The 25810-nt window shown below is 42.6% G+C and overlaps 1 protein-coding gene across 6 annotated transcripts in view; it reads left to right on the top strand.

The window, feature by feature from the left end:
* The first annotated feature begins 473 nt into the window (after positions 1–473).
* kcnd1 (potassium voltage-gated channel, Shal-related subfamily, member 1) overlaps positions 474–25810 on the top strand; it is an 81869-nt gene continuing 56532 nt past the window's right edge. Inside the window, exons 1-4 of one of the 6 annotated variants that reach the window (XM_078949789.1) lie at positions 474–777; positions 18136–18170; positions 19214–20178; positions 23836–24081. In XM_078949789.1, coding sequence (XP_078805915.1) covers positions 20023–20178; positions 23836–24081 — 402 coding nt within the window. In that variant the 5' untranslated portion in view covers positions 474–777; positions 18136–18170; positions 19214–20022. Of the gene's footprint in view, positions 778–18135; positions 18171–19183; positions 20179–23835; positions 24082–25810 lie in introns of all 6 variants that reach the window. The other 5 variants (XM_078949790.1, XM_020701629.3, XM_078949788.1 and 2 more) reach the window with 5 other exon arrangements.

Raw genomic sequence — 25810 nt, 5'->3', positions numbered from 1 at the left:
CCAAACAAGCTGAAAATAATATGTTCAGTTTTTGTGGATGTGTTGTTCTCAATGATATGAGCAGTCAATTTTTAATTCAATTGAGTTCTTAGCTTGCAGTTTTTTAGCTTTAGTTGGGTTCAGATTGAATCACAGACGGTTCTTAATATATTTAAGAATTCTTTTTTCTCGTTCAATCTATGCATTGTTTGTAAGAAAGATAAAATAAATGTATTTCATTAAGTGATTGCAGAGGAAAAAAACAATTTTCTTTTTTTTCAAATACATTAACTCAAACATCAATAACTGAATTAAACACTAAAATTTAAGTAAACTTTGTACTTGAGAAAATGGAATAACTTTAAATAAAACGTTCTTGCTCGTATGTGCACGTATGTAAGTGCGTGTGCATGTGTGTGTGTGTGTGGGTGTGGGCATGTGTGTGTGTGTGTGTGGATGAGACAGAAAAAATAGTGATGGGAGAAGGGAGTCAGGGATTTGAGTTAAAACAGAAACAGGAGTCAGTGAGACAATAAAAAGGAAAAAGGGAGAGGGAGGGTTGAACAAGCGAATGGGAAGAGGTGGAGCTGGGGAGAGAGAGAGAGAGGGAGAGGAGGGATGACAGGAGATGTGGTTGTTGCCGCGGCAGCAGAGCAGCACTGATCTCATACGCTACAACAACTCCTCTTTCTTTTTTTCTGTTCTTCTTGGTCCTCCCGCACTTATCTGCCTGTTTCAAGCTGGAAAGCTGCCTGCTCCTTCCCCTCTTCCTCCCAGCCTTCATCTTCATCAGCTGTGGTAAGTAGGATGAAAACTGCTCCAGATACACTGCTGAGAATAGAACCAGAAGAAGGGAGTGGAGAAGTGAAAGAACAGGACGGGACAGCGGGTGGAGGGAGGGGGCGGAAGAGTTTAGAGCAGAGGAAGATGAGCAGACAGAAAAACTTCTGACTAGTGAGCAAAGAGGACAGATGATGAAGAACACGAGAAAAGGACAACAGGAAGGAGTGGTGTGTGTGTGTGTGTGTGTGTGTGTAATGGACAGTGGAAGTGTGTGCATAATCCAGGTACATGAATTAGTAATGAAGTTCTGTTTTCTATTAACAGCTTTTAGCTGCATCACACACACCGAACACACACACACGCACGTACATACACACCGAACACACACAGACTGAAGACACACTAAGCAGACGCGTGTGTGCTTATGAATGTTCACATGCATATTCAGCATGTGTCCATCAGAATCACTGTAAGAATTAATTCCTGTTCTCTGAAACTGAACACATTTCAAGTCATTCCTTCAGGTTTTACTCTGATAAGCAGAGAGCTTGTGACTGCCGGGGAAGTCTTTGTTTCTTTTCACAACCTCTGAATCCAAAGATTGTTGAAGCTTTTAAACTTAAAAAATAAAGCAGTTTGGTTGCAGGTGAAAGCACATCAACGCAGTAGAATTTAGAAGCAAGTGGAACTTCAGGTTATTCGATATGTGTGAGTGAGAAGAGGGATGGATGAATGGATGGATGGATGGATGGATGGATGGTTAGATAGATGGATGGATGAATGGATGGATGGATGTGTGTGCATGTTGGATAAAAGTCCCCTGTCCAATGGAGTTTTGGAGCAAAGGCTGTGAAGGTTTTGGTTGTGGTGTTGGCTCTGGTGTTGGTTCTGGTGTTGGTTCTAGTGTTGGTTGTGGTGTTGGTTGTAGGATTGGTTGGGGTGTTGGTTCTAGTGTTGGTTGTAGGATTGGTTGGGGTGTTGGTTCTGGTGTTGGTTCTAGTGTTGGTTGTGGTGTTGGATGTGTTGTTGGCTCTAGTGCTGGTTCTAGTATTGGTTGTGGTGTTGGTTCTGGTGTTGGTTCTAGTGTTGGTTGTGGTGTTGGATGTGTTGTTGGCTCTAGTGCTGGTTCTAGTATTGGTTGTGGTGTTGGTTGTGCCGTTGGTTCTGGTGTTGGTTGTGGTGTTGGTTCTAGTGTTGGTTGTGGTGTTGGTTCGTGTTGTTGGTTGCGGTGTTGGTTGAGGTGTTGGTTCTGGTGTTAGTTCTAGTGTTGGTTGTGGTGTTGGTTTTGGTGTCGGTTGTGTTGTTGGTTGTGGTGTTAGTTGTGGTGTTGGTTGGGTTTTTTGTTGTATGTGTTGGTTGTGTTGTTGGGTTCTGGTGTTGGTTGCAGTGTCGGTTGTGGTGTTGGTGGTGGTGTTGGTTCTGGTGTTAGTTGTAGTGTTGGTTGTGTTGTTGGTTGTGGTGTTGGTTTTGTTGTAGGTTCTAGTATGGGTTGTGGTGTTGGTTGTGTTGTCGGTTATAGTATGGGTTGTGGTATTGGTTGTGGTTTTGGTTCTGGTGTTGGTTGCGGTGTTGGTTGTGTTGTTGGTTGCAGTGTTGGTTGCAGTGTTGGTTTTGGTGTTGGTTGTGTTGTTGGTTGCAGTGTTGGTTTTGGTGTTGGTTTTGGTGTTGGTTTTGGTTGTGTTGTTGGTTGTGGTGTTGGTTGTGTTGTCGGTTGCAGTGTTGGATGTGTTGTTGGTTTTGGTGTTGGTTTTGGTGTTGGTTGTGTTGTTGGTTGTGGTGTTGGTTGTGTTGTTGGTTGCAGTGTTGGTTGTGTTGTTGGTTTTGGTGTTGGTTGTGTTGTTGGTTGTGGTGTTTGGCTGCACATCAGGATCACATTTGATGCAGTCAAAGTTTTCATTGTTTGTCATCCTGAGGCTCATCCGTCTTTTCTGTTTGGTAAAGGGAAAAGTAGTTAAAACGTTTTGAAACAGAACATCAATATTCTTATCAGGAGCCAATGGTCATGAGCTCAGCTGTTTTGATCATTTTTGTTTTTGTTCACAGTCTGAAAGCAGCCGATCAAAATGCATTAGACATCTTTGAACTTTGTTCACACTAAGGTGTGTGCAGCAGCCCTTTGGTTCTGGCGGAGCGGCTTCAGTGCCGTGTTTGTGGAGTGACATAAAATGAAAATGTGTGATCACACGGGTAAACATGCGACCCCATGCTGAAGTGCTGCTCAGTGAGGGTCTGCCAGAGATGCAGAACATCCGGAGGAGCTGCAGCCTTCCTGTGGATCCCTAATGATGAAGAGATGAAGAGAAGCACTGGAGGAAGAGCTGAATGATAATCTTGAGAAAAGTCATGACTGATAACTCTGAAGGCCACGTCACGGCACACTGGCTGGGCAAGGCCGACAGCGCCATCGGGGGTTGATCGCTCGCCTGCCCCAGGCTCCGCTTATAAATTCAATTCTTTCTGATCCAGAGCCGGGGCTGTGACACCCTTGCAAGGTCCCTGGAAACGGCACCAGAGCGATTACAGAAACTCAGAGTTGCCCTTTGGCCTGACTTTAACACCAATCACACCCACACTGCAACCAGAGGGGGGCACAAGCCAGTGCCGGTCCGAATGTGCCCACATAAAACTGAAGCCAAATCAATTATGAAGACAAAGAAGACATCATGTTTGACCCGGTCAGCTGTGTGACAGGAATCCAGACCAAACCGCATAAACTGAACACGCTAAGGGTTTGAGCAATGACGGCTGTTCTTCCATCAGGAGACTTTATGGGGGCTCTAGGACTGGAATGGTCAGTTAAGATTTTCTTCAGGTGTGTGTTCAGAGTGTTCCTGTTGACCACCTCAATATGAGATTTAGCTCACAATAGACAAACGGACATATCAGGAATTTATTTCAAGTGGGATTTTTGTCTCTTTGTATCTGAGCTGCCCTTCAGGCCTTTGTCTGTTTGAAAAAAGTTTTTAATTGGATGCAGAAGAATGAGGTCACTGACATGAACTCAGCCCAACCTAACTGATAAATAAATTAATAACAAACTAACAGACCTTGTTGCTAAATTTGATTCAGCCTCAGACGGTGTGTCTTGTGGTGAGTTTAGTGACTTTTCTCTAGTGTTTTTGGGACCTATTGTGTGTTCTTTTAGTAGAGGGCAGTTATGGACGGACCCCTGTCTGCAGCAGAGACCCTGGCATTCAAACGGAGGATTAATCTGCAGCTTCTCTGTTGCACACAGAGGAGGAGATCTTCCCCTCCAGGTTTAGAGTCCAGACTTCAAGTGTACGGCGCTGCACATGCATCCTGGATCTAGGAGCGCAGAAATGTAGGAAAAGAGTTTGATTCAAAGTGAGCGGACAAACAGAGAATCCAACACCAACAAACTATTTCAAGTGTACATGAATAAAACTTATTGAAGATGAATTCAGACATAACAAATGTAATTTGCAGTTTCACAGAGTTTCTTCAACTTTAGTTAGAGAAGAAATGATTGCCCTCTAAAAGTTTGGTCTCTTTCAGTCTGATTATAAATCTAAAACTGCATCTGTCACAATAACACTTTTTAAAAGTCCATTGAACTTGGCGTGGAAATCCTGCATGCAGGTCAGACGCTGAACGCAGCTGCAGTCGCCTCTGTTCTGTTCTGTCTGAAGGCTGGTGCAGCACTGACATGTCTGTGAAATAACACTCCACCTTTCAGTCTCTGCAGATCCGACCACCTCTGCAGACCAAATGTGGTTGAATCATTTTGTCCTCTGCTGAGAAGAGCGTCTGAGTTTCAGGATTGATAACCTGAGCGGCTGTTCTCACTCATGTTTGTTCCTCTGCAGAGAACCGTTGTATTGACATCTGTCATTAGACGTTTCCAAACACTCCATAAAGAAATTCAGACACTCAGAGAAACAGATAGCTGGGGGCGCCCGTTTCAAGTCAAATGCAGCACTGCATCAGAAAGACCCGTCTGTGGTTCCTGCTGCAGTAATGCTTATGAAGCCTGAGATGGAGTGTGTGTGTGTGTGTGTGTGTGTGTGTGTGTGTGTGTGGGGGGGGGGGGGGGGGGGGGGGGGCAGCAGAGCACTTCTCAGAGCGTGTTTGTGGAAAACCTGCAGAACATCACAGCTCCAATCTGTGGACCCACCTGCGGGACCAGCAGGACCCACCTGCGGAAAAGGTTTGGCGGAGCGACAGCGTGATGAGAGGAGTGCGGGTGAGCTGGCAGAACTCAAAGGATAACTTCTGATGGGATATAACAATTGAACAGGATCAAATTCTACTAGCATCTCTGTGAAAACTCAAACTGGTTGTCCTTCAGATCTGCTGTTGAACTGCTGATGTTGACTGAGGTAAGACACTGAACATCAGCAGTTTGGAGCTGAGGTTCTGATGGAGCTCTCCTCAAAGGCCCGGCACACAGATCCACGCACCAATGTGCAAATCCCCTTTTTCTGTGTCCGCACGGCAGGACAGCTGCTGAAGATGGTCAGAAGGATTGGTTGACCCTGCTTTAGTTGTTTGGAATTTTTGGCCTGAAACTTTCCTGACTTATTTGGTAAAAGGGAATTTGTGAAGTGAAGACTAAAGAAGTTGTCCATGCCTGAAAGTGTTCCAGCTTTCTTTGGTGACAGAAACTAAACTAGTCCAGCTCTACTGAAAGCTCGCAGGAACCTGGAAGAGAGTCGTCACAGACACGGCCAGGGCCCGGTACTCTGACATCAGCACACTCGTGTTTGCGGATGTCAGAGTACCGGGCCCTGGCCAACTACAGAAATAGTCGCCCCCACACGCTCCACCTCTTCTTCAACTCAGCCTGGAGGAGAGTAACGTTTTTACTGTGATCAGTGGCTAAACTAAGCATTAGCCTTTGAGGCTGGCCAACTCTGGTCCTGAAGAGCCACCACCCCGTCTGTTTTCCAGTTCAACTCCTTGATGCTGAATACCTATGTCAGGTGTGTTCAGTCAACCAGGAAGTGAAATCCTCTGAGTCAGCTAATCAGCAGAGAGCTGAACAGGGAGACCCGGAAATGTCAGATTTTACATGTTTGAATTTTAGGAATACCCTCAAATGATGTGGATTGGGTAGCTTTTGTGGTTTCTTCAAGCTCAAATTTGAAAACGATTTCTTGTAGGGGTGGGGTGGGGTTTAGGTGATATGAACCGTATAATTGACTTGACAATGCTTTCCTTTTAGGGGTGTAACCATTTATCAACTTCATCTGTAAGTCCAGTTATATTCCAACGATACAACCAGTTGATTGGTGTAATGTTCTAATAATGTTCCCCTTTGGATTCTTTGGATATGGAAAAACAACAGTGGTGAACTTTAGGAAACTTACATGTGAATGGATCTGACATTCATTCTAGTTTACTTGTTTGTTTGAACACAAATTTCATTTGGAACAATAATAGTCTCACTCCCACTAAGTCCATCCCATACAGACCACTGATGATATTTTATTAAAGCTTTAAAAAGACACGATCTTTGCTTGATTTTCCTTTATCACCATTTCACTAGCAAGCATGTGTTGAAAATTCTGACAGACTGAGATCACTAAAAGTTCCTGGCAGATTCAAATACATTTTTTTATATAAGGCTCTTGAGAAAGAACTGACTCAAACATTACAAACAAGCAAGCATGTCATAACCACACATGCCTAGTAGGGGTTCCCCATGGCAACATGTTTAACCCTGTAAAGCCCTCTACATCAAAGATTTAACAGAAAATTCAGCTGTTTGAATTTTAAGACATTTTTTAACCATTTGATGAAATCCACAAAAACGATATACTTTTTATGAGATATAGATACATTGAGTGATTTGTTACGTTTCTGCTCACAACGGTGTTTGAAATCCAAACACATTGAGTGTTCAGGATAAAATCTTATCTTATTTACCCACTGTCTCTAATTTGATCCATACAACATTTAATTAAACAAGTAATCATTTAAGCAAATGAAAAATAACATTTGAGGTATTTTTGCCAGAAAATTTCGAAAATTAGCAAAACAGTTTTTGCGATTTCATAGAAGCAGACCTTCTACTGCCCCTAGTGGCATGCTGATGAACTACAGGGCCCAGTTATGTACAATAGGTTTTTGAGTAAAGTTTGGATATTGCAAGGGAGACAGGAGGGGTTTCAGAAATGTGTGTATCAACAAACCATCCCACTCATGTTAAGCCACTGACACAGGTCAACATTGTTCCTGTCAGAACATGTCCATGTTCCATCATGCACTGCTGAACTGCAGGACTGAGTTCACATAACGAGGGCTCATTTACAGGTGGAAGCAGACGATTCACAAAAAAACAACAATTCAGCGGTTTTAAAGGGGTTAAAAAGTAGAAAGAGATCCATGTCAGGTCAGTGTGTAATCTATTTGTTACATTTCTCCTTTAGATTCCAAAATCAAGAGAGACAATAAATATATTTTGGTTAGTTTTTAATATGGCAGAGAAAAGGAAAACACACACTGACCTTCTGACATGAAGCTAGAGGGCTTCTAGCAAAGCATAGAAGCTGCTGTGGAAAGGTGGAACCCCTTTTAGCAGCAGCTGACCTTCAGGTGGGGGTTGTGGGGATGCAGAACCTGGACAGGTGAGAAGGAGCGGCCCGTGAAGAGGCTCAAACAATGAGAAGTTTACCCAGAAGTGCAGGGAGGCATTAAAGAGCGGATGATGGAGGGATGGGAGGGAGAGTGATGATGGCATGGGCAGAGGAAGGATGGATGGAGGCGAGTGGGTGGATGAACGGGTGATGACACATTTTCTGTTCAGTTCATCCTCTGCTCTCTCTGGCTTCTCTGTGTTTCAACAGTTTCCTGTCAGCTTGTGCGCACGCTTGTGTGTGCAACTGTGTGTGTCTGCAGCAGTGAAGTGCTCATGCTCATCAGATGGTTACGCACAAACACTCATGCTTGCAGCACTTTGTGTGTGACTGTGTGTTTGGGTTTCTTCTGCAGGAATGACACAAACATCGGATCAAAGAAAATCTAGAATCTGTTGATGAAACTATTTGCAGTTTTTTGTTTTATTTGACATTTTAGATACTTTTCCAATGACTTTTGGTTCTTTGTGTTTAACGTGAACCAAGTTGACACTCTGCTTAGTGGCTGTGGAACTCTGAATGTTGAGAAGAACTCACATCCTTCAGTTTCTTTCGTTTTTCCACATTTATTCTTAGCACATTAAATCTTCTTGGTATCAAAACAAAAGGCCTGGAGATGTTAACTTTTCTTGTTTTATTTCTCATATTTGAGAATGAGAGTGAAATCAAGTCCTTTAAAATCGTTGTCATTTTTTTAACTTACTACTTCTAGGTTTATTATTCTTTCAGCAGACTTTGGACTAACATTCAATCATGGAAAACCTCTCACGGCAGTGGTGGGTCTTCTCTCTGCCGGCCCAAACTCCTTCAGAAAAGTACAAGTGGATTTTTTTTTTTTATAACTGAATTCTCTTAGCGTTTTAAAAAAGCAAATCATTTTTTGTCAGTTTCTGTTCTATTCAGATCAGGTTACATCCCTTTAGTTCAGCTGCTGACTGTGCTGTACATATGCTAGAGTACTTATTTAATCACACTTCATACAAACATTTTACCTTTTGTTGTCAGGTTCTGTAACAAATCTTCTCTGGAGACCTTTAGAATTCCCCAAACATGAAATGCACCCCAAGAACTCGTGATGACGTTGGAGAAAACCAGCCCTGACTGTAAATATCTTCTCTGGAGCACAAATCTGAGCGACTGTGGCACACTTCATGACCACCACCTCTGTGCATAAAAAACAAACAAAAGGGTCATTTAGGTGTTAAAAAACAAAGAAAGGAAATTCATGTTGGGCAGTTAAGCATTTGATTGTTATATTGATGATTGTACTCAACCTGCTCTATGCAAGACAAACAGTGGGTGAGATGCATTATGGGAGTTTATGTTTGCAGAGGTGAAAAAAGGAGGCTTTGCTGCTGGAGTTTATCTTTGTTCTCTTCTAAGTCAAACAGGAGTGCTTTTCTTCTAAATCCATACATCAGCCTCTGTTTTACGTTGTGAGCCCCATGCCGGGTCATCTTTAACACAAGCCGAGTGCTGCCTGGACTTTGATTAGACGTTGCAGTATAAGCAGAAGTCAGAGATAAGGCTGCAGCTATTGGCTTTATCTCCTGCTGGTGCTTCATTAGTGATCATGGCCGGCTCCAGTGGACTTTATTGGTTGTTTCGGTGAGCAAAGGTCTGCAGAGATGTGGCTCTGTGGCTTCCAGACGACACTTCACTGCTGCATTCCTGCCAGCTTTAATCTGTTTAATTCCAGTAACCCTTGTGCTATCCTAGACACTTTAACATTGGGAGTTGGGTCAACTAGACCCACTAGACCAGGGGTGTCCAATGCCAGGATTCAAGGGCCGGTGTCATATATGTTTTCCAATCAACCTGCCGTTGAAGCTCCTTATTGGCTAAACACACCTGATCCAGGTAATCAGCAGCAGATGAGGCAGGGTTTCTGGAAAACCAGCAGGGTGCCGGCCCTTGAGGCCTGGATTTGGACACCCTTGCACTAGACAGTGCTCTGAACCTTTTTTCTTCAATGATTTGTGATCTTCACTGGTGTCCATGGATTCTTTCCACCTTTATCCACCTTTGTCATGGTAGGAAGAACACGTCCATGTAAGGGGGGGGGGTCATCTAAGATAGCACAAGGGATATCATAGTAAAAATGACATCAAAGGTGACACCCGATTGCATGTTAGGAACAATTGTGTTGAACAAAAACATGCTCCAATGACAATACATAGAGAGTCAGTCCACTCACAAGTGCTGTGAGTTTTATTTTAGATTACAAACCGTGAATCAGAGCCATAAATAAAACTCCTCAGTGTGTTCCTGCTCACTTCCAGGACAGGCCGGGTTTGACAGTGAGGCAGGAGTTCAAGCAGAAACCCTGAAAGCTAAAATCATTTATGAATCTCACAGAGGAAAAACTAAAGATGGAGGAGAGAGCAGAGAGGGAATGCAGGAAAATGTATGTTCACAGATAAAAAGAGAAAAAATCGTGAAGAAAGTGGAAAACTAGCTTCAAGAATCTGTTTGTGATGACTTCAGGAAGCCATTTAGAGTTGATGAGAGTCATGCAAATGACACACGATGGGGCTGTAAAAATGAGTCTCCTGCAGACCTTCTGAACCTGAACCTCTTCATATTGATCCACGATTAGAGAGCCCTGCTTCCTCATTATCGATCAGTAATCAGATGCATGTTTTTCTGCTTGCGCCTTTGACAGTCAGACATGTTCTTGTCCTCATATTGATCATCTTGTGGAGCACAGCAGGGTTTCATTGAGCCTTCTCTGACATCGGTGGAAATCAGGAGAAGCTCCGGCTGTCATTACCTGGTGACTCAAACACCATCCTTGTGTTAACAGCACTTGTGTGAAGGTCTGCTCGTGCACACTCGTGCATGGCCCTCCTGTTGGGCAGCTTCCTGTCATACCCCAAACTCAACCCTCTTCTTTTTTTGCATGACCCTTGAGTTCATTTATTTTCAACGATAAAAAAACAGTCTCTTTCAGGAAGATCGTACAAAAACACAAATCAGATGTTGTTAATGTGGAGAAGCACCTTAAATCCTAATTAGTTCAATTTCTGGATGCAACTTTTAACTTTAACTGTAACAGTTTCTTCTCCTGTCTCAGTAATCTTACATGTTTTGACTTTTAAAGGGGGAGATGATGTCATCAACACTACTGTATCAATGCTCAGTCTGTGATTGGCCAGTGGGCCAAAGGATTGGTTGCTCCTCACTCCACAAGTGACTCTGTCTTGTTTCTGTTGTTTTCCATCTGTGAGGGTTTCTTTGTTTTACCTGATGAGTTACACGTTAGCAGGAATTGGTGAGCTTCATTTGTTTACTGTCCTTCAAAGCCTGAATCTGCGTTTTCTCTGCATCGGCTAAATGTTTTTGAGATGTGGAACATTTGTGAGAACTCTCTTTTTCTCCATATTTCTTGAGTGAACAGCAGCATGGCAGTGTTGTGCATGATTGTTTCGTTTCAAGGTTTCCATTCAATTATGTTTGGAAGTTCAACAGATGCCAACATTGTGCTGCTTGGCCTTCTCCACCGTGTGTGTGTGATTTAAGGATGGTGTCGTGACACACAAATACCCCCCCAATTGCTTTTTATAAGGAAGACTCAAAGGCTTTTTAGTCGTTCGTCCTGTTCAGCTGTAGATCCACTGAAAATGTTGGACTGTAGAAGGAGAGGGAACAGAAGCAAACTTTAGAGTCTGGTCCACACTAATCTGGTTCTTGTTAAGTCACTGGTTCACTACTGCAAACTCTGTGAGACTCTTTTTTCTGTCTTAGTTTATGATTTTTCCTGCTTATCACACTTCTAAAGTCTTAACCAATCAAAAATAATTGGATTTAAAGAAGTTGAGCATCTGATCAATGGTTGTTGGTTAGAAACCTTCAAAGGCAGAGATGATCTGGCTATAAAACCTGCTGCACTCTTTGACTAGAGCCAAAAAGAATGTTGGTTTGAAAAGGCATCAGGACCAGAGATCTGTACAAGAGCATGATCCCACCCTTTCATAGATGAGCAGAGACTGAATGAGGCTGAAAACAGGAGCATTGTGGGAAAAGGGAAGAAACTTCTCCAACTAAACGTTACTTTTGTAGGGACAGACTTCAGCCGTTGACATTTCCGTCACCATCAGACTGCCCTGTCAGGACGGGGGGTCAGAAAAAGCCTCTGAATCATCCTGAGCTTTTTCAGGGTGATAACTAAAGCCAGCTGCTGACACATTACCAGAAAGGTCCAGAGTGAGAGTCGCTGTAGCACAGAGCTCGTTGGAAAGGCTGTGGCTGTGTTTAAAAAGCATCACGTGGCTGCTGTAAATATCAGATGTCCACTTAGAAAGCATGCAGTCGGCAGGGATCTCCTCCTGGAGCTGACGACGTGGCCGCTCTAAAACAGCCTCTGGGCTCTGAATGTGTTCCTGTAAAATGAACGTGGCTGCTTGAACAAATGCTTTGTTCAGAAACAGAGTTTGAAATGACAAAAACCACAGAAAGATGTTAAAGGAACTGTAAAAAAAAAAAAAAAAAAAAGTGATGTGATTTAGAAGTGATGTGAATTGTTGCAGTGACAGCAGAAAGGTCTGCTGGAAGTCTGGAGAACAAAAATCAGCCTTGGTATCACAAAGTAAGTATTTGAGCGAATTTGACACCAGCTGAGACAGAATCCATTTACCTGTCCTCATTTTCTGTCTTGTAAAAGCATCAGGATCGCGACCAACGCGAGGTCAGCTTTGTGGGTTTGTGACCTCTTAAATGTTTGACTTCGCCCAACAACCAAGTCCTTTTCCTTGTTGTTGGTTTTAGGTTTTAAAGTCAACTTTTAGTTTGTTACATTTTCTGTTTAGATTTGGTTCTGTTTTCTGATTCACAGCAGCTTTTAGTTTGTAATCCTCCGCTTTGGTTAATTTTATTCTGAGCTTTTTCGTTTGCTTTTAGGTACTTTTTTCTCTCACTCTCAACACTTTTCTAGAACTCTATGACCTCTGTGGGAACATACATATTTTGATTTGATTTGATTTAAAAAGGTTTATTTGAAGCAATCAAATAAGAATAATACACATAAAAACATTACAATCATCAGTTGGACATTCATCCAATGACGTATCAAACTTAGGAGTCCTGCTCTTTGACACGTTTAACACTGTACATCTGTGTTGAGCTTCATGGATGGGTCTCATTTTAGCATCCCAACATTATCTGTCTTTAGAAACAAGTTCTTAGAAAAGTGAGAAATTCTTTGTTCCTCAAATATCTTATCTTTTGTCTTGCAAGAAAAAGTTCTCGTTCGGAAAGTTCTACAAAAGCAAATGAACCTGAGCTAAATGACGTTTCCTCCTCCACAGAGAGATTTCATCGGAACAGGGTACACTGATGCAGGGAAACCGCCAAACCAAAAATCTTTTCCTTGTTTTAAGAAAGAAAGCTCAATTTCTTCATGCAGGAAACAAATCTAATGGTTAAACCCTGATGGCGACATGATTTTAAGATCGGTTCCTCACAGAAAATATAAGTTCTAAGGCATTTCATTTCAGACACTTTTTACTCCACTGAGGTATTTCCTGTAAGAATTTGGACTAAATCAGTCCTTTATTGAGGGAAGACTGAAATGTCTAATTCCTGTAGAGTCTAAGGTCAGCTGTGAATAGGTTCATGTTTTATGGTGGGAAGGTTTGGATGGGGAGTCAGCTGGGATTGGCTGAGCCCTCCAACCTCTGTTTGCTGGTTCTCTGTTGGTCTCACCTCTCTGAACAGAACACAAGCCTGTGAAGCTGATGACCAGTGTCTGGAACACAGATAAGAGAACCGGGCTTCAGTAAAGCTCTGGATCATATTGTTTAGAAGGCTGAATGCTGTTCTTCCTCATCTCATCCTCTGCTGGAGTTTGAATAAGAATCTCAAACTGAGTCCAAATCCTCAAGCGTACTACACAGCCTCCTAAAATTGATAGTTTCTCTGTGGCGGTGAAGCCAGCTCCTCTGAAAAGCATGTGGATATGCACTCTAGTCTGCAACCAGCTGGTCAAAGAACACATGAGGGAATTCTGAAGGAAACAAATGAAAACTTTACAGTATCTTCATGTAGATGTGATGGAAAAACGCACATGTGTGTGCGCGTTGTGGTTGATTACCTTTGCTTAGTGGTGACTGAGGCAGTCGAGCTAAAGTGCATTCATAATTTACAGACAGACACTGGAGATTTTAGAGGGGGGGCACATAGAGGACGGTGTGTGTTTGTGTGTCTGTGTGTGTATGTGTGTGTGGGTGTGTGTGTGTATGTGTGTGTGTGTGTTTGTGCGTTTCAGCCTCGGACAAAATGTTCCAGAATTTACCTAGAAAATGTCCGTGGTGCAGATTCTTCACGTGCTTTTAAATGACAGATCTTTATTTGTCATAGTCATACATACAATGAAATTAAAAGTGCCTTCTGGTCAGTGCAGCATTCATCCATTTAAAAAAACCTCAACAACTTACTACTAAAATAATAAATAATACATAAAACTACATAAAAAGTGCCTAAATGTGTTAAAATGGTTAAAAACCGGAGAAATAATAAAAATATGTAAAAAAAATAATTAAGAAGCTCCCAAACTAACACAATTTGCAAGAAGAGATCCAGGTTTAACATGTTTATGGCAGCTGTAAAAAAACTGTTCTGAAATCTTTTTGTCCTTCCTCTGCTTGACCTGCAGCGTTTGCCTGAAGGCAGCAGGTCAAACATGGAGTGTCCGGGGTGTGAAGGGTCTCTGATGATGTTTTTTTGCTTCGTTGAGGCAGTGGCAGCTGTGGAGGGTTTCCAGAGAGGGGAGAGGAGAATGATGCAGTCTCACTGTGTCTTTGTGTTGGCCTCATACAGCTGTTGTACAGCATAGATACTAAAGTACCACAGTACCACGTCACGTGAAATTATTTTAAAATTCTGGTCCACATGCCACAGCATGAGATTACACTGAACATCAAACTGGAAGTCTGTGGAAAAATCATCTTTGAAAATAGAAATCTGGGGCCTCATTTATAAAGGTTGCGTACGCACAAAAGAAGGCGTACGCCACTCTCTACGCAATAATTGATATTTATATAAAGCAAACTTGAGGGGAAAATGTGCGGTCCTTCACGCAAGCTCTGACCCAGGCGTACGCACAAAAACGGGTGAAATGAGAAACGGCGACACCGTCGGCAGATGGAAGAAACACGTGAAAGTGAAAATGACAATACTGCCTCTCATAAATAACATGAAGATTTCACAAAGCAAGTCTTACAATTAACAGCCTACACCAACACCCGTTTGATCGATCAGCAGTGAAAAAAAAAAATCAAACGAAAATTACAACAGAAATTCAAATGAACACATATTTGCAAAAAGAAAAGTGAAAAATGTTCTGCAATATTGGCATGTTGTGCAATTCATCCTCATAAATAATATAGTTAACAGAACGAAATAATGTACAAAACTGATATTCTCGTTAATGTGTCCGTCTGGCGGAGCAGATATAGGTGCAATTAGACAGACAGACAGATGGATAGATAGAGATGCATTAATTGTCCACTGGGGAAAGTTGTTTACATAGTAAAACATTTCTTCATAAGCTATGGAATTATGGTTTTCATGCATGTATTCATGCCTTCAGTTTGTTTTATTTTTGATAAAACAATGTATGGCGTATGTCTCAACCATTCAGAAAGCAACAAGAAATTACATTTGCGCTGATCAATTTCCCATTTCCACGTCGATTATTACCGACATCTGTAGCTTGTCAGATGTAATTAAATGGATGGAAATAAAATGCTCCATCACGATGCGTAATGACGCACAATGGCTGATCTTGCGCTCTTAGAAGATGTGGCAAATGGAAGAATTCGGAGTGAACGCATCTTTAGACATCAAGAAGACTTGCTGACAAACGAGGACGAGTGGCTTATGAGCCGGTTCAGACTTCCTCGAGCCGTCCTGTTGGACCTCTGCGGGCTTTTGGGGGTGTGTCACCTGGTGCATCTGGCGCGTCGTGTCCCCCTGCGCCTCAGTCACCACTCCACTTAAAAGGGATTCCCCAATAATAGCCGCCAGTCTCTCATCAAGAGGGGTCAGCTCCGGTGTCCCCTTTCCCCCACCCGTGGCAGACACACTCTGGTGATGCATCGCCAGACGTTTTTTCGCCTCGACTTTCATGTCCGACCATCTCTTCTTTATTTCGGCCACGGTCCGAGGTTGTGAGGCTACAGCATTTACGGCGTCTGCCACCGTCTGCCACTCACGTGGCTTTTTGGCATTAGTAATGCCCACACTGTGCCCTCCAAACAACATTTTTCTCTTCTTTTCCACCTCGCCAACGATAACTTCTACTTCACATTGAGTGAAGTTACGTTTTTTTGATTTTCTCTCCGTGTTTGGCATGGTTTCCCAATCAATGAATATTCATTTGTGGGCGTTTCACGGACTATTTATGGGCAACTATGGGCGTGTCATGAGGCCGCAAAAGCTGCGCTGCATTTAGAATTGATTGTGATTTATTAAGGGAAAGATGCGTAGGATGTGCGTGCGCACGGTTTTATAAATCCGAATATTTCTGTGCGTACGCACGTCCTATCTTTCATTAGTACGCCACTTCTGACGCAAATCCTACGCAAAGTTTTAAAATGAGGCCCCAGACCTGTGATTTGATGCAAACAAGGAAGTGACCTGACTGTGATGAGACAGACTGATAACTTTAATCCTAAACTTCATTCTCTGAAACATAAAGTGCTTTACAGAAAAGACACAAAAGTGTTTAAAAAGAGATACAAACAATAAAAACAGGACGTCAACCCATGTTCTAAACTCTTGAGCTCAAGCGTCACTACGCACGTTTTTAAGTCCAGTCTCTACATACAAAATGAACATTTCTATGTATTTATTTATTTTAATTGACCTTCATTTAACCAGGAAAGTCCCATTTAGATTAAAAACCTCTTTTCCAAGGGAGTCCTGGTCAAGAGGCAGCACATTGCAATACAAAAATAACACAACAACAAACATTATTAAACCACATACGTCATAAAAAGCAGTTGCACATCATTGTTTCAGTCTCTGATGCTTTGAGCTTGTTCTTAAAAACATTTAAAGAAACCAGTTCAGTTAGTTTGCTGTCTTTCTGCAGCATGTTCCAGGCAAAAGGAGCAGAGTGGACTTTTCCCCAGCTCTGTGCAGCAAATGGAACAGAAAGCAACAAGGCGTGAGATTCCACACTTCTTATTCTGATTTAAGAACAAATTTAGGGAGGCAGTGATCCAAGCAAGGCCTTGTAAATAAGTACAGACCAATGTCCCTGCCTCCTAGTGGCCAGAGAAGACCATTGTACTCTGGAATACAGCTTACAATGATGCATCATGACCTTCTTTGAGTTTGAAAACAACATTAGTTTATTCTTGTCAGCATTGAAAACTAAAAAAAAACTAAATCACCCATTGATTGTGTTCTAAAAGTTCAACCAGTTGAATCTCTTGTCTCCTAAATCGACAACGCTGAACTGTGAGCAATGAAGGACTCAGATTTGATAGTGAGGTGTAGGTAGCATCCTTTTCAAAAAACGGAAGTGCCAACCGTTGAAAACATGATCACAAAGGATAAAATGAATGGTTGTGTTTTGTGCCCAGCCGGAATTCTATGACACCAAATATGTCGAATCAGAACAAAGCTGTGAAAGAAAAAGCCTGAAGGAAGATTCAGGGGATTTTGAACCACTTCTACACCGTTTTGTGTCAAGTCTCTTCCCGTTGTTGGGGACGGACATGTGAACAGTAGATAAAGAAAAAGAAGCCCCTCTCTGCTTGTCCAGTGTGAACACCAAGGGCCTGGACATTCAAGAAGGTGCAGTTAGCGCATTCTTGAACGCGCTTTACATGACTGATATGAACGTAGCTTCAGAAGGAGAGGTGTTTGATCATAACTGATGCTGAAATCCTTCAGAATGAAATCATTGCTCACACAGGTCAAAGGGTCTGATCTGTATCTCTGCTGAGCTCACATGATAAATAATGATGGACAGTTCAGAGATCCAACCTGCGACTTGCAGACAAACCACAGAAACCCAGAAAAGCAGAGTTTTGTGCCACAGCAGAAGGAGGCGGTGATGTGAGCTTCTCCACAGAGAGAGGAAACCCTCTGAGGAAGAGGCAGCGCGACTTCATCTGAGCTACTTCACAAACTTTATTGTGCTGTTGTTATTGAATGAAGATCACAGAGGAGAAATAAAGGCTGACAGATGGTCCTTAGCAGACTTCATAAAAACATCTTTAATAACCTGCAGCTTTATTTCTTCATGTGGACAAACAAGCATCTTCGGCGCAGAAATTACACTCACACTTTGTGTTTTTTTTCACCCGTGTCTCTTCTGATAGCACATATTCCTACTGACTGCCCTCTGCTGTCCTTTCATTGGTTAGCTTAGGCTGTTCAGAAATGTAATCATTCGAAGGCATTTTAGAGTTTGCAATTCAACAGAAAAAGTGACAAATCAACCCTTTGACATTTTTATCAGCTCTCTACTCTCTGGCCTTGGTTTGGTTGACTTTAACCCGAGTCAAGAGATGAGCGGAGAAGGAGGGATCAGGATAGAGGATGTTTCTGTGATCGCTGCAGCGCCGCACAGTGATGTTTCAGCGGCAGATCTCTGCTGTACTGAAACCATACATGTGCTGGTTCAGACCCAACAGCAGGCTGCTTCAGGCCGCCTTTTCACACTCGGGTTCATTAAATTCTCCGTGTTTCATAAAATGTTGTGTCTTTCTATCTTTAACATGTTTTCACTTGTTTTTTTTGGCATTTTTGTCTGCTCCAGGGACCCTGAGTGCTCTGTAAAGTGGCAATTAAAAGGTAATTTAAGAATAATTGGATCAGATTAAACAGTCATGTTTTGCATGAAACTTCTAAGTTCTAAACTATACGATTCAGAGGCAGGACTGATATGCAGTTGCAGGGAGAAAAACATTAGGTTTGTGACTTGTCTGTATCTGTGTGGGGGAACATTACATTTGTTTAATGTTCCGAGGAAACATTCGACCATTCCCACAAGACACCATCACACATGTGCTGGACAGGTGTCCATGGAAACGCCTCCTGGGCTCAGGAGAAATCTGCATACTTGTGTTCATGTCTTCTTTCAAGTTGCCATCCCTCAGCAAAAAGTAGTCTATTTAAGTGTTCAATGCTTAGTCTATACTAAAAGTGATGCAGGATATTAGAAGTTTACATTAAAAGTTAAAAATGCATTTTTTCAGCTAAATCCTTAGGATTCCCAGATCACTCACAGGCCTGTTGATTTAGCTCAATGTCAGCAGATAAACTGTACAGTTTATTTTACAGTTTTAGGAGATCCTCAGCCAAAAATTCACCAATCTGACTAAATGAAAATGAATTCATCCTGAAAAAAAAAGAAAGAAAGTATGAATTATTTTTAAAATGATTCAAAATGAATTGTTCCTCAGCCAAATAGACAAAATCGAGGCTAAAAAGAGCTGGTTTGGCTCTTAAACCTCTGTAGTAGTCGCCATGTTAGATAAATACGACGATTTGATTGGTTAGAATTTAGGCCAATCAGCTGTTTGATGGTAGCTTTGTCACGCTAAACTGAAACTCACTCAAAATCTAAGATAGGGAGAAAGTGAGATGAGACACAACAAGAAAACATTTGTGTTTTAAATGCAAAAATATTTTTTAAAAGAAAAAAAAAAGGAAAAATTCAATATTTTCATTTGCTACTAAGAAAGTTTGGTTTGCACTGTGTTGTCATAAATATCACTTCCTAAATTGATCTCCACTTTCTCCTCTCACTCTTTCTCCCTCCTGCTTCCCGTGTGTCCCCTCTCCTCCTGGTTCGCGTCACAAAGTCTTTTTTATGTTTGTGTGTTTTCTGACAGGAGAGCCGTACATGGACAAGAAGCAGAGAGACCCCTCCCCTCAGTTTACGGACTCCAAGCTGGAGTCTCTGCCGACCGCTGTTAGGGAGACGACTGGAGAGCCGTGACGACGGAGAACAGGGAGAGGAGGAGGCTGCAGGTCCACAGTCTCCTCGGCGAGTCAGCGACTCCCCGTTCTGTCTCTGCTGCATCTTCAGGGAGCATCATCAAGTTATTAAGAGTCTGAGAGAAAGGCTCAGGTTTTAATGCCGTCTTTCCTGCTTTTATGTCCTCTGATCAAAATTCCCACAGCAATAAACCTGAAACAGCAATATCAAAGAGTCTTCAGTTCGGAGACTTGATGAACTGCTTTTTTTAAAGTGAACCTCAGCGTTTGAAGATGCAGCATTTGTTTTGCACAGCACAGATTCACAGGAAGAGTTGCAGCTGAACTTGAATGAGTACTTTGTCATAACTTAGAGATTTTAATCAGAGGAAGAGTGCTTTTATTCCAGAGAGCTGCAGACAGGAAGTCATCTTATTCCAGACTTCCTGTCCTGCTGAAATTCAAGAAGAAGCAAAAGTCCAACAGTCTCACCTGTCACCTGCAGCAGCGTTCCTTTTCAATGCAGATGATGGCTTGACGCGCCCACCTTCCCCTCCTCCCTGCCCCCCCCCCAACATGTCTGACCTCTGCTCCAGTGGCTCAGGGTAGTCCGGCAGGCAAAGCCAAGAGCTTTAACCAAGGGGTCCCGGTCACACCGCCCCCATACCTCCTACTTCTCGGGACAGCACTCCCTGACTCTGCTGGTGGGGAGCTCTGATGCAACATGGCGGCCGGCGTGGCGACATGGCTGCCCTTTGCGAGGGCAGCGGCTGTGGGCTGGCTGCCGCTGGCCAAGAAGACCATGCCCAAGCCTCCGGTGGACAACTCATCAAGGTCGGATGAGATTTTGTACGTCAACGTCAGCGGCGTCCGCTTTCAGGTATGTGACACCAGGGGGGTATTCCAGGAAGCATGTTTAAACTACAGTACCCTGACTTTAACCCTGAACTCTGGCTGAAATCCACCTGAACTTGCTTACTCTGGGTATGTCCGTTCCAAAAGACCGGACATGAGATAGCGTAATTGCGCTCCACTTGGTATCCCTGGGTTAATGCACGTGCACAGCAGGTACATAAAGACATTCTCAATAGATCACCAATTTCCGGAGTCACCATGGAAACGCGTGGAGAGAAAAAGAGAGAGCTATACTTTAGTGAGACAGAGTCTGAGATTTGAATGACGGTGTATGAAAATTATACGTCCATCAAAAAAGTAACACGGCTGCATCAACAGCAAAAGAAAGAGTTTCTGCTTGTAGTAGAAGAACAGACAAAGTAAATGCACGAGTTTCTGATCTCATTTCCAATTACATTGTGATGTATAAATATGTAACTTATAAAACTTAAATGAATTGATTCAATTGGTAACAAGTACTTGAGTTAAATTTATTCAACCTAATATCTTACTTTTATAAAACTCAATATTTTTTTTACAACTCAAATTTACGTATTTATCTAACTAAATGTCATATTACTCCAATTCAATAAAATATTTTTCCATATTATTTTTTGTACTTCTTGAACTCTCATATGTCTAAGTTTGAGCCTGCAGATATACTCATTTTTATAAAATTCAAATAAACGATACAGTGTGGATTTACAATACGTACCATGGATTTAAATGTCATAACTCTGACTGTAACTTTAGTTCTTCTTCCTTACTATTGTATTAGTGACACTAAATAATCTCATCATCCTCTTCTTCCCTCTCACTCATGGTGCAGAAAGAATTGAACACAACAGGGTAAAATAACTCGGCAAAACACAGTATAACAGCTACAACTAAACACATTTAGACAAAAACCTACACTTGTACCCAAATCCGTCCAGACAGGCAAAGGGAATGGTATCCCACAATTCCTTGTGGTGCCGATCTAACAGCAGCACCAAAGTTACACCTACTTAAATGAATTAATTTGAATAAAAGTAAAATAAATGTCTGATAACTACGTGTTATTATTAAGTTGACTTAACTAAATCAATGATTTATCTTAACTGAAGCAAATAACTAAGTTAGATCAGAGTAAAAAAGTTTCTCTTTCCAACATCCATATGTGGTCTTATCACCCTCTCACGGTGGAAAAAGTATTATCTGAGCTTCTTCATCCACTAAATCATCTTCAAATGGACACGCCATGCTGCTTCACCTCTCTGAAAACAAACTAACCTTCAACTAAACCTGCTCCACACCAGGTTATGTTCAGAGCATGAGTTGCTATGGCAACTTGACATACCCTGAAACATACCTCTGTTTTTGGAACTGAAAGCTGAAGTTATCAACTTCCTTAGCCTCAAACTTACCGTGGGAGCTAGCATAACCTGCTTTCTGGAATACCCCCCTGAGCATGTGATGTCATAAAAGCTCAAACAAAAAACGGGTCATGTGACCTCAGGGTTTTACCCTCATGTGTACTGCATGCTACCCCATTCCCACCAACAACACTAACACTATCCTGAAGAAAAAGATTTAAACAACTGTCAAAATACAGCAAAAAAGAACACAGTACATTATAAATGCAGTGAGACTTTCAAAGTGTGGTTGAACTTTGCGGTTGGATCACGTATGGCGTAAGACAGGAGACAACACATGTTCTTTGACATACCTCAACTCTTTGACCTTTCACACTATAACTGTAAATCAGCTGATTCTGACAGAGACAAAAGCGTTTTTTCACCGATATGCATCCCTTTACGACTGAAAAATGCTGCTTAATGGTGCAAAGCCGCTTTTCTCTGCAACCGAATCAGCTGAATTACATCGACAGTACTTCACTACTCTAAAGTTTTGCATATCAGCACAAAGCCGCTTTTCTCAGCTTCAAAAGCTGCTGAAATTGTGTTAATTGGTTAACAACGATTGGTTTGACGAGTTACAGTAGTCAACAGAATGAACAGTAAACACTGGAGCTAGAGCGCCTGTGTTTACAGGATAACCCCAACAGATAGTTGTGTGCTGCTACTCTGAGAAGTTTCCTGAATCTTTTCTGGGCTCACATTAACTAACCTGCTGTTAGCCTGTATTTCTCACAGGAGTGTCTGTGCATTTGTGATTCTGCCTGTCAAAAGGCTAAAGACAATTTTAATGTAGTCCATCAACTTTCCATAAAATGTTCTGGAGGTTCCTCCAGAATGCCTTCAGGAGGTCCTACGCCAGATTGACGTGTCAGCATCTCTAACACCTTTACCTTGTTGACTGAAACTCACCTGTGACCTTAGAGGGGCTCTCAGACAGGAGCAGCTCCAAGCTATGGAATGACACATATGGACATGATAAGGAGATCAGAAGGAGTCACAAGACATTTTCCTAGTTTAGCTGCAAATAAACATGAACAAATATGTGATGATTACCACTGCTTTGCTCTTTCTGACACCACAGTGAATGTCTCCCATGAGTTTAGTAGTAGACTTCTGTTTTTACACAAGTGGATAGTTTTACTCCTCAGACATCTGAGGATCCATCTGGAATGATGCTTCAAAAAGGAAACATTTTCACTATGTATCCGCTATCACTTAGCTATGTCTCTATATGGACAAATGTATGAAAAATGAACCAAAGAATAAACATGCATCAAAGGATGTCGTTATTTCAGCCTTCTGGCATCATCCCAGCATGGAGGAAACTGACTTTTGTTCTACAGACTAGAAAACATCTGCCGACAAACCTCAGAGAATTTCCTGTAAAGAGCCCAAGTGTTGCAGTCACGGTCGTTATTGTCATTGTTGTTATTATTCCGTACAAAGCCCTATCTAAAGACTTCATTACCCATGAAGCTTGGGGTTACCTCTAACTTTTATCCAGGTTCTGCTCATAACGGCGTTGCTGGTTTCTGCAAGGATCAGAAACTGCTGTGCAGATGATCTGCAGATGATCTGTTGAAAATCCATCTTTCTAAATGAGGCAGTGTTGTTTTAAAGCTGTTACCCGTCCAAGTGTCACCGTAACTGGACTTTGTCAAGAAAACTGTCAAGTCCAGAGGGACTCCAGGAGCTCCATGTACTGCAGCTCAGCTTCCACTTCCAGCTTCTCATCCAATCCGTACTTTGATCAACATTTGTGCAGAAATAATGATAAATTAGTTATACAACACAAACAAATCTTTGGGTCTGCCGGGCCTTAAACTGAACAGCCATTTCCTTGGTGATGGAACACGGAGAAGTTCCTGTGGGGTTTGTGACCTCATCCTGGTTCCTTATGAAGAAAATCAGCAGCTTTAAGTTTCTGTGAAAATGTAAAAATCCAATGAGAACCGCTCTTTGGCCAGGAGCTATACTAGCCGGACTTCAGCCGGAGTTACTGACTGTTTACGTCTGACATGTCAGCAAGCCGTAAGCAGAGCTGCTGCTCTTCAAGTGTGTAACGTGTCACAGATATTGTCCGACTATTTCTGCAATTCAAACTAAACAAGAAACCAGGAAGAACTTTGCTGATGAGGCAAACATCCTCAACAGCCTAAAAGCCTTTGGTTCTATGGGGTTTTGATGCAGCACCAACACCTGTGACGAGTGTGTCTTTAAATGCACTTCTCTGCCTTCTGCAGACGTGGAAGAATACTCTGGACCGGTACCCGGACACACTGCTCGGGTCCTCAGAGAAGGAGTTCTTCTTCAACGAAGAGACACAGGAGTACTTCTTCGACAGAGACCCTGAGATGTTCCGGCACATTCTGAACTTTTACCGCACCGGGAAGCTCCACTACCCTCGATACGAGTGCATCCAGGCTTTTGACGAGGAGCTGGCCTTCTACGGCATCGTGCCAGAGATCATCGGAGATTGCTGCATGGAGGTATGGCTGTGCTGGCTGCTGTCCTCCTCCTCCAGCCGTCAGGGTCTATGGTTCATTCCAAGTAACAATATAAACTCTGTCACGACCTCGGTCGTATCTCCACTGAGAGTCTCTTTCTTACTCCTCAGAAAACATTTAAGAAGCTTCAGTCCCATTAAGCTGAGCTTTTAATCCATACATGTTCGCACACATTCCCACATTTCTCCCAAAAATATGTCTCTAACTAAGATCTGCATCATGGGTTCATCAATCCCAGGAAACGCTGGGCCCTTAAAGACTCAACAGATTCAACTTTTGTCAGAGGTTTAGGAAAGACTGAATCTCAAAACGCAAAAGCCTCCAGATGGGCCAGGAAGTACAAAGCTTTGTTCATCCATCCATCCATCTTCAGAAGTTGCTGAACACCTTCAGGGTCACGGGGTTGCTGGAGCCAATCCAGCCACAGTGGGGCGAAGGTGGGTTCAATGCAGGGAGACTTTATTTTTACAATGCTCTAAAAAGCACACAGACAAAACATGGAACGGGCAGGGATGGGACCACATCCTCCACACATGAAGGGGGCAGCACTGAGTTGATTCCTAAGAGCCTTCGATGGGCGGGACACAGCTGGGCAAGTGGCTGAGGCAGTAAAGTCTTTCAGAGGTGTGAGTACGGGTCTATACGGGAGGTACGGGAGGTTGACTGATGCCGTGACTCAGAAACCTGTCATGAAGTTCCAAGCCCTCCTCCTCCTCCTCCCACAGTTCACACTGCAGTGCACATCTATAGATACCGTTCACTCAGTCCAGAACCAGAACTCTCAGTGGACAGCCAGGTGACATTCCAGAACAGACTTGGCAGAGGAGCAGAGATGAGCAGATATGTCAAAAACATTTAATTAACCTTTGTTTTACCATTGAGATAAGATTTCTTTTTCAAGGGAGACCTTGGCCGAAAAGCACCATCACAATAAAAACATGCAGTTAAAATGAACAGGCGGATGAAGAGAGTGATGGATGGGGAAGTCAGAGCAGAATCCTGACGTCATAGTTTTGGAGAAATTTGATCAATTCTGCTATTCATGTTTATTTGGACAACACTGTTCTGAGCTGGAACAGAAGAGCAGCAATGTTGCTGCACATGCCCAGTGACTCCATTCTGCCTGGACTCTTTGTCACAGCACTGACAGCAGCTTCCAGCTTTGGATTTCATGCCACGGCCCTTTTGGATGGGTCCTCTGCATCATTTGCTTAGTGTGCTTAGTGCACATTTAACTTTTTCTTTCCCCCTAACACTTCAATTTAACGTTGGACACTCTGCTGCTGCACACATTACGCCTCCCCGGAGAGGAGCATTGTCAGCCAAACAACTAAAGTGTAAAAACATTGATGGATCTGAGGAAGAGTACTTTCCTGCGCTGCTTTGGAGTCCCATTATCAAACTCAATAAACTGCAGTAATAAGCCTCTGAAACAGCCTGACTGGCCTCTGAACTGCAGGCTAATCTGGGTGAGCCCTGTGTCCTTTCTACGTGTTAGTCATTTCTGCGATGAATCACAAAGAAGTCGTTTGGTTTCTGCTCGTTCTGCAAAGAGGAAATCTCCATCCAACCCATTCATTTGCATTAACTTCACATGAAGTGGTTTGCATTGGCAACTAATAATTATTTCTCATTTCCTCTGATTCGACAAACCTGCTAATTCTTCAGAGATGGCCTTCTCAGACAGTCTGAAGTGTTTGGCAGGTGGGAA

This window comes from Oryzias latipes, chromosome 7, assembly GCF_053564925.1.
Source record: "Oryzias latipes strain Hd-rR chromosome 7, Olatipes_Hd-rR_3.1".
Taxonomy (NCBI): Eukaryota; Metazoa; Chordata; class Actinopteri; order Beloniformes; family Adrianichthyidae; genus Oryzias; species Oryzias latipes.
The sequence above is the reverse complement of the archived record's forward strand: the minus strand, read 5'-3'. Positions and strand labels throughout refer to the sequence as shown.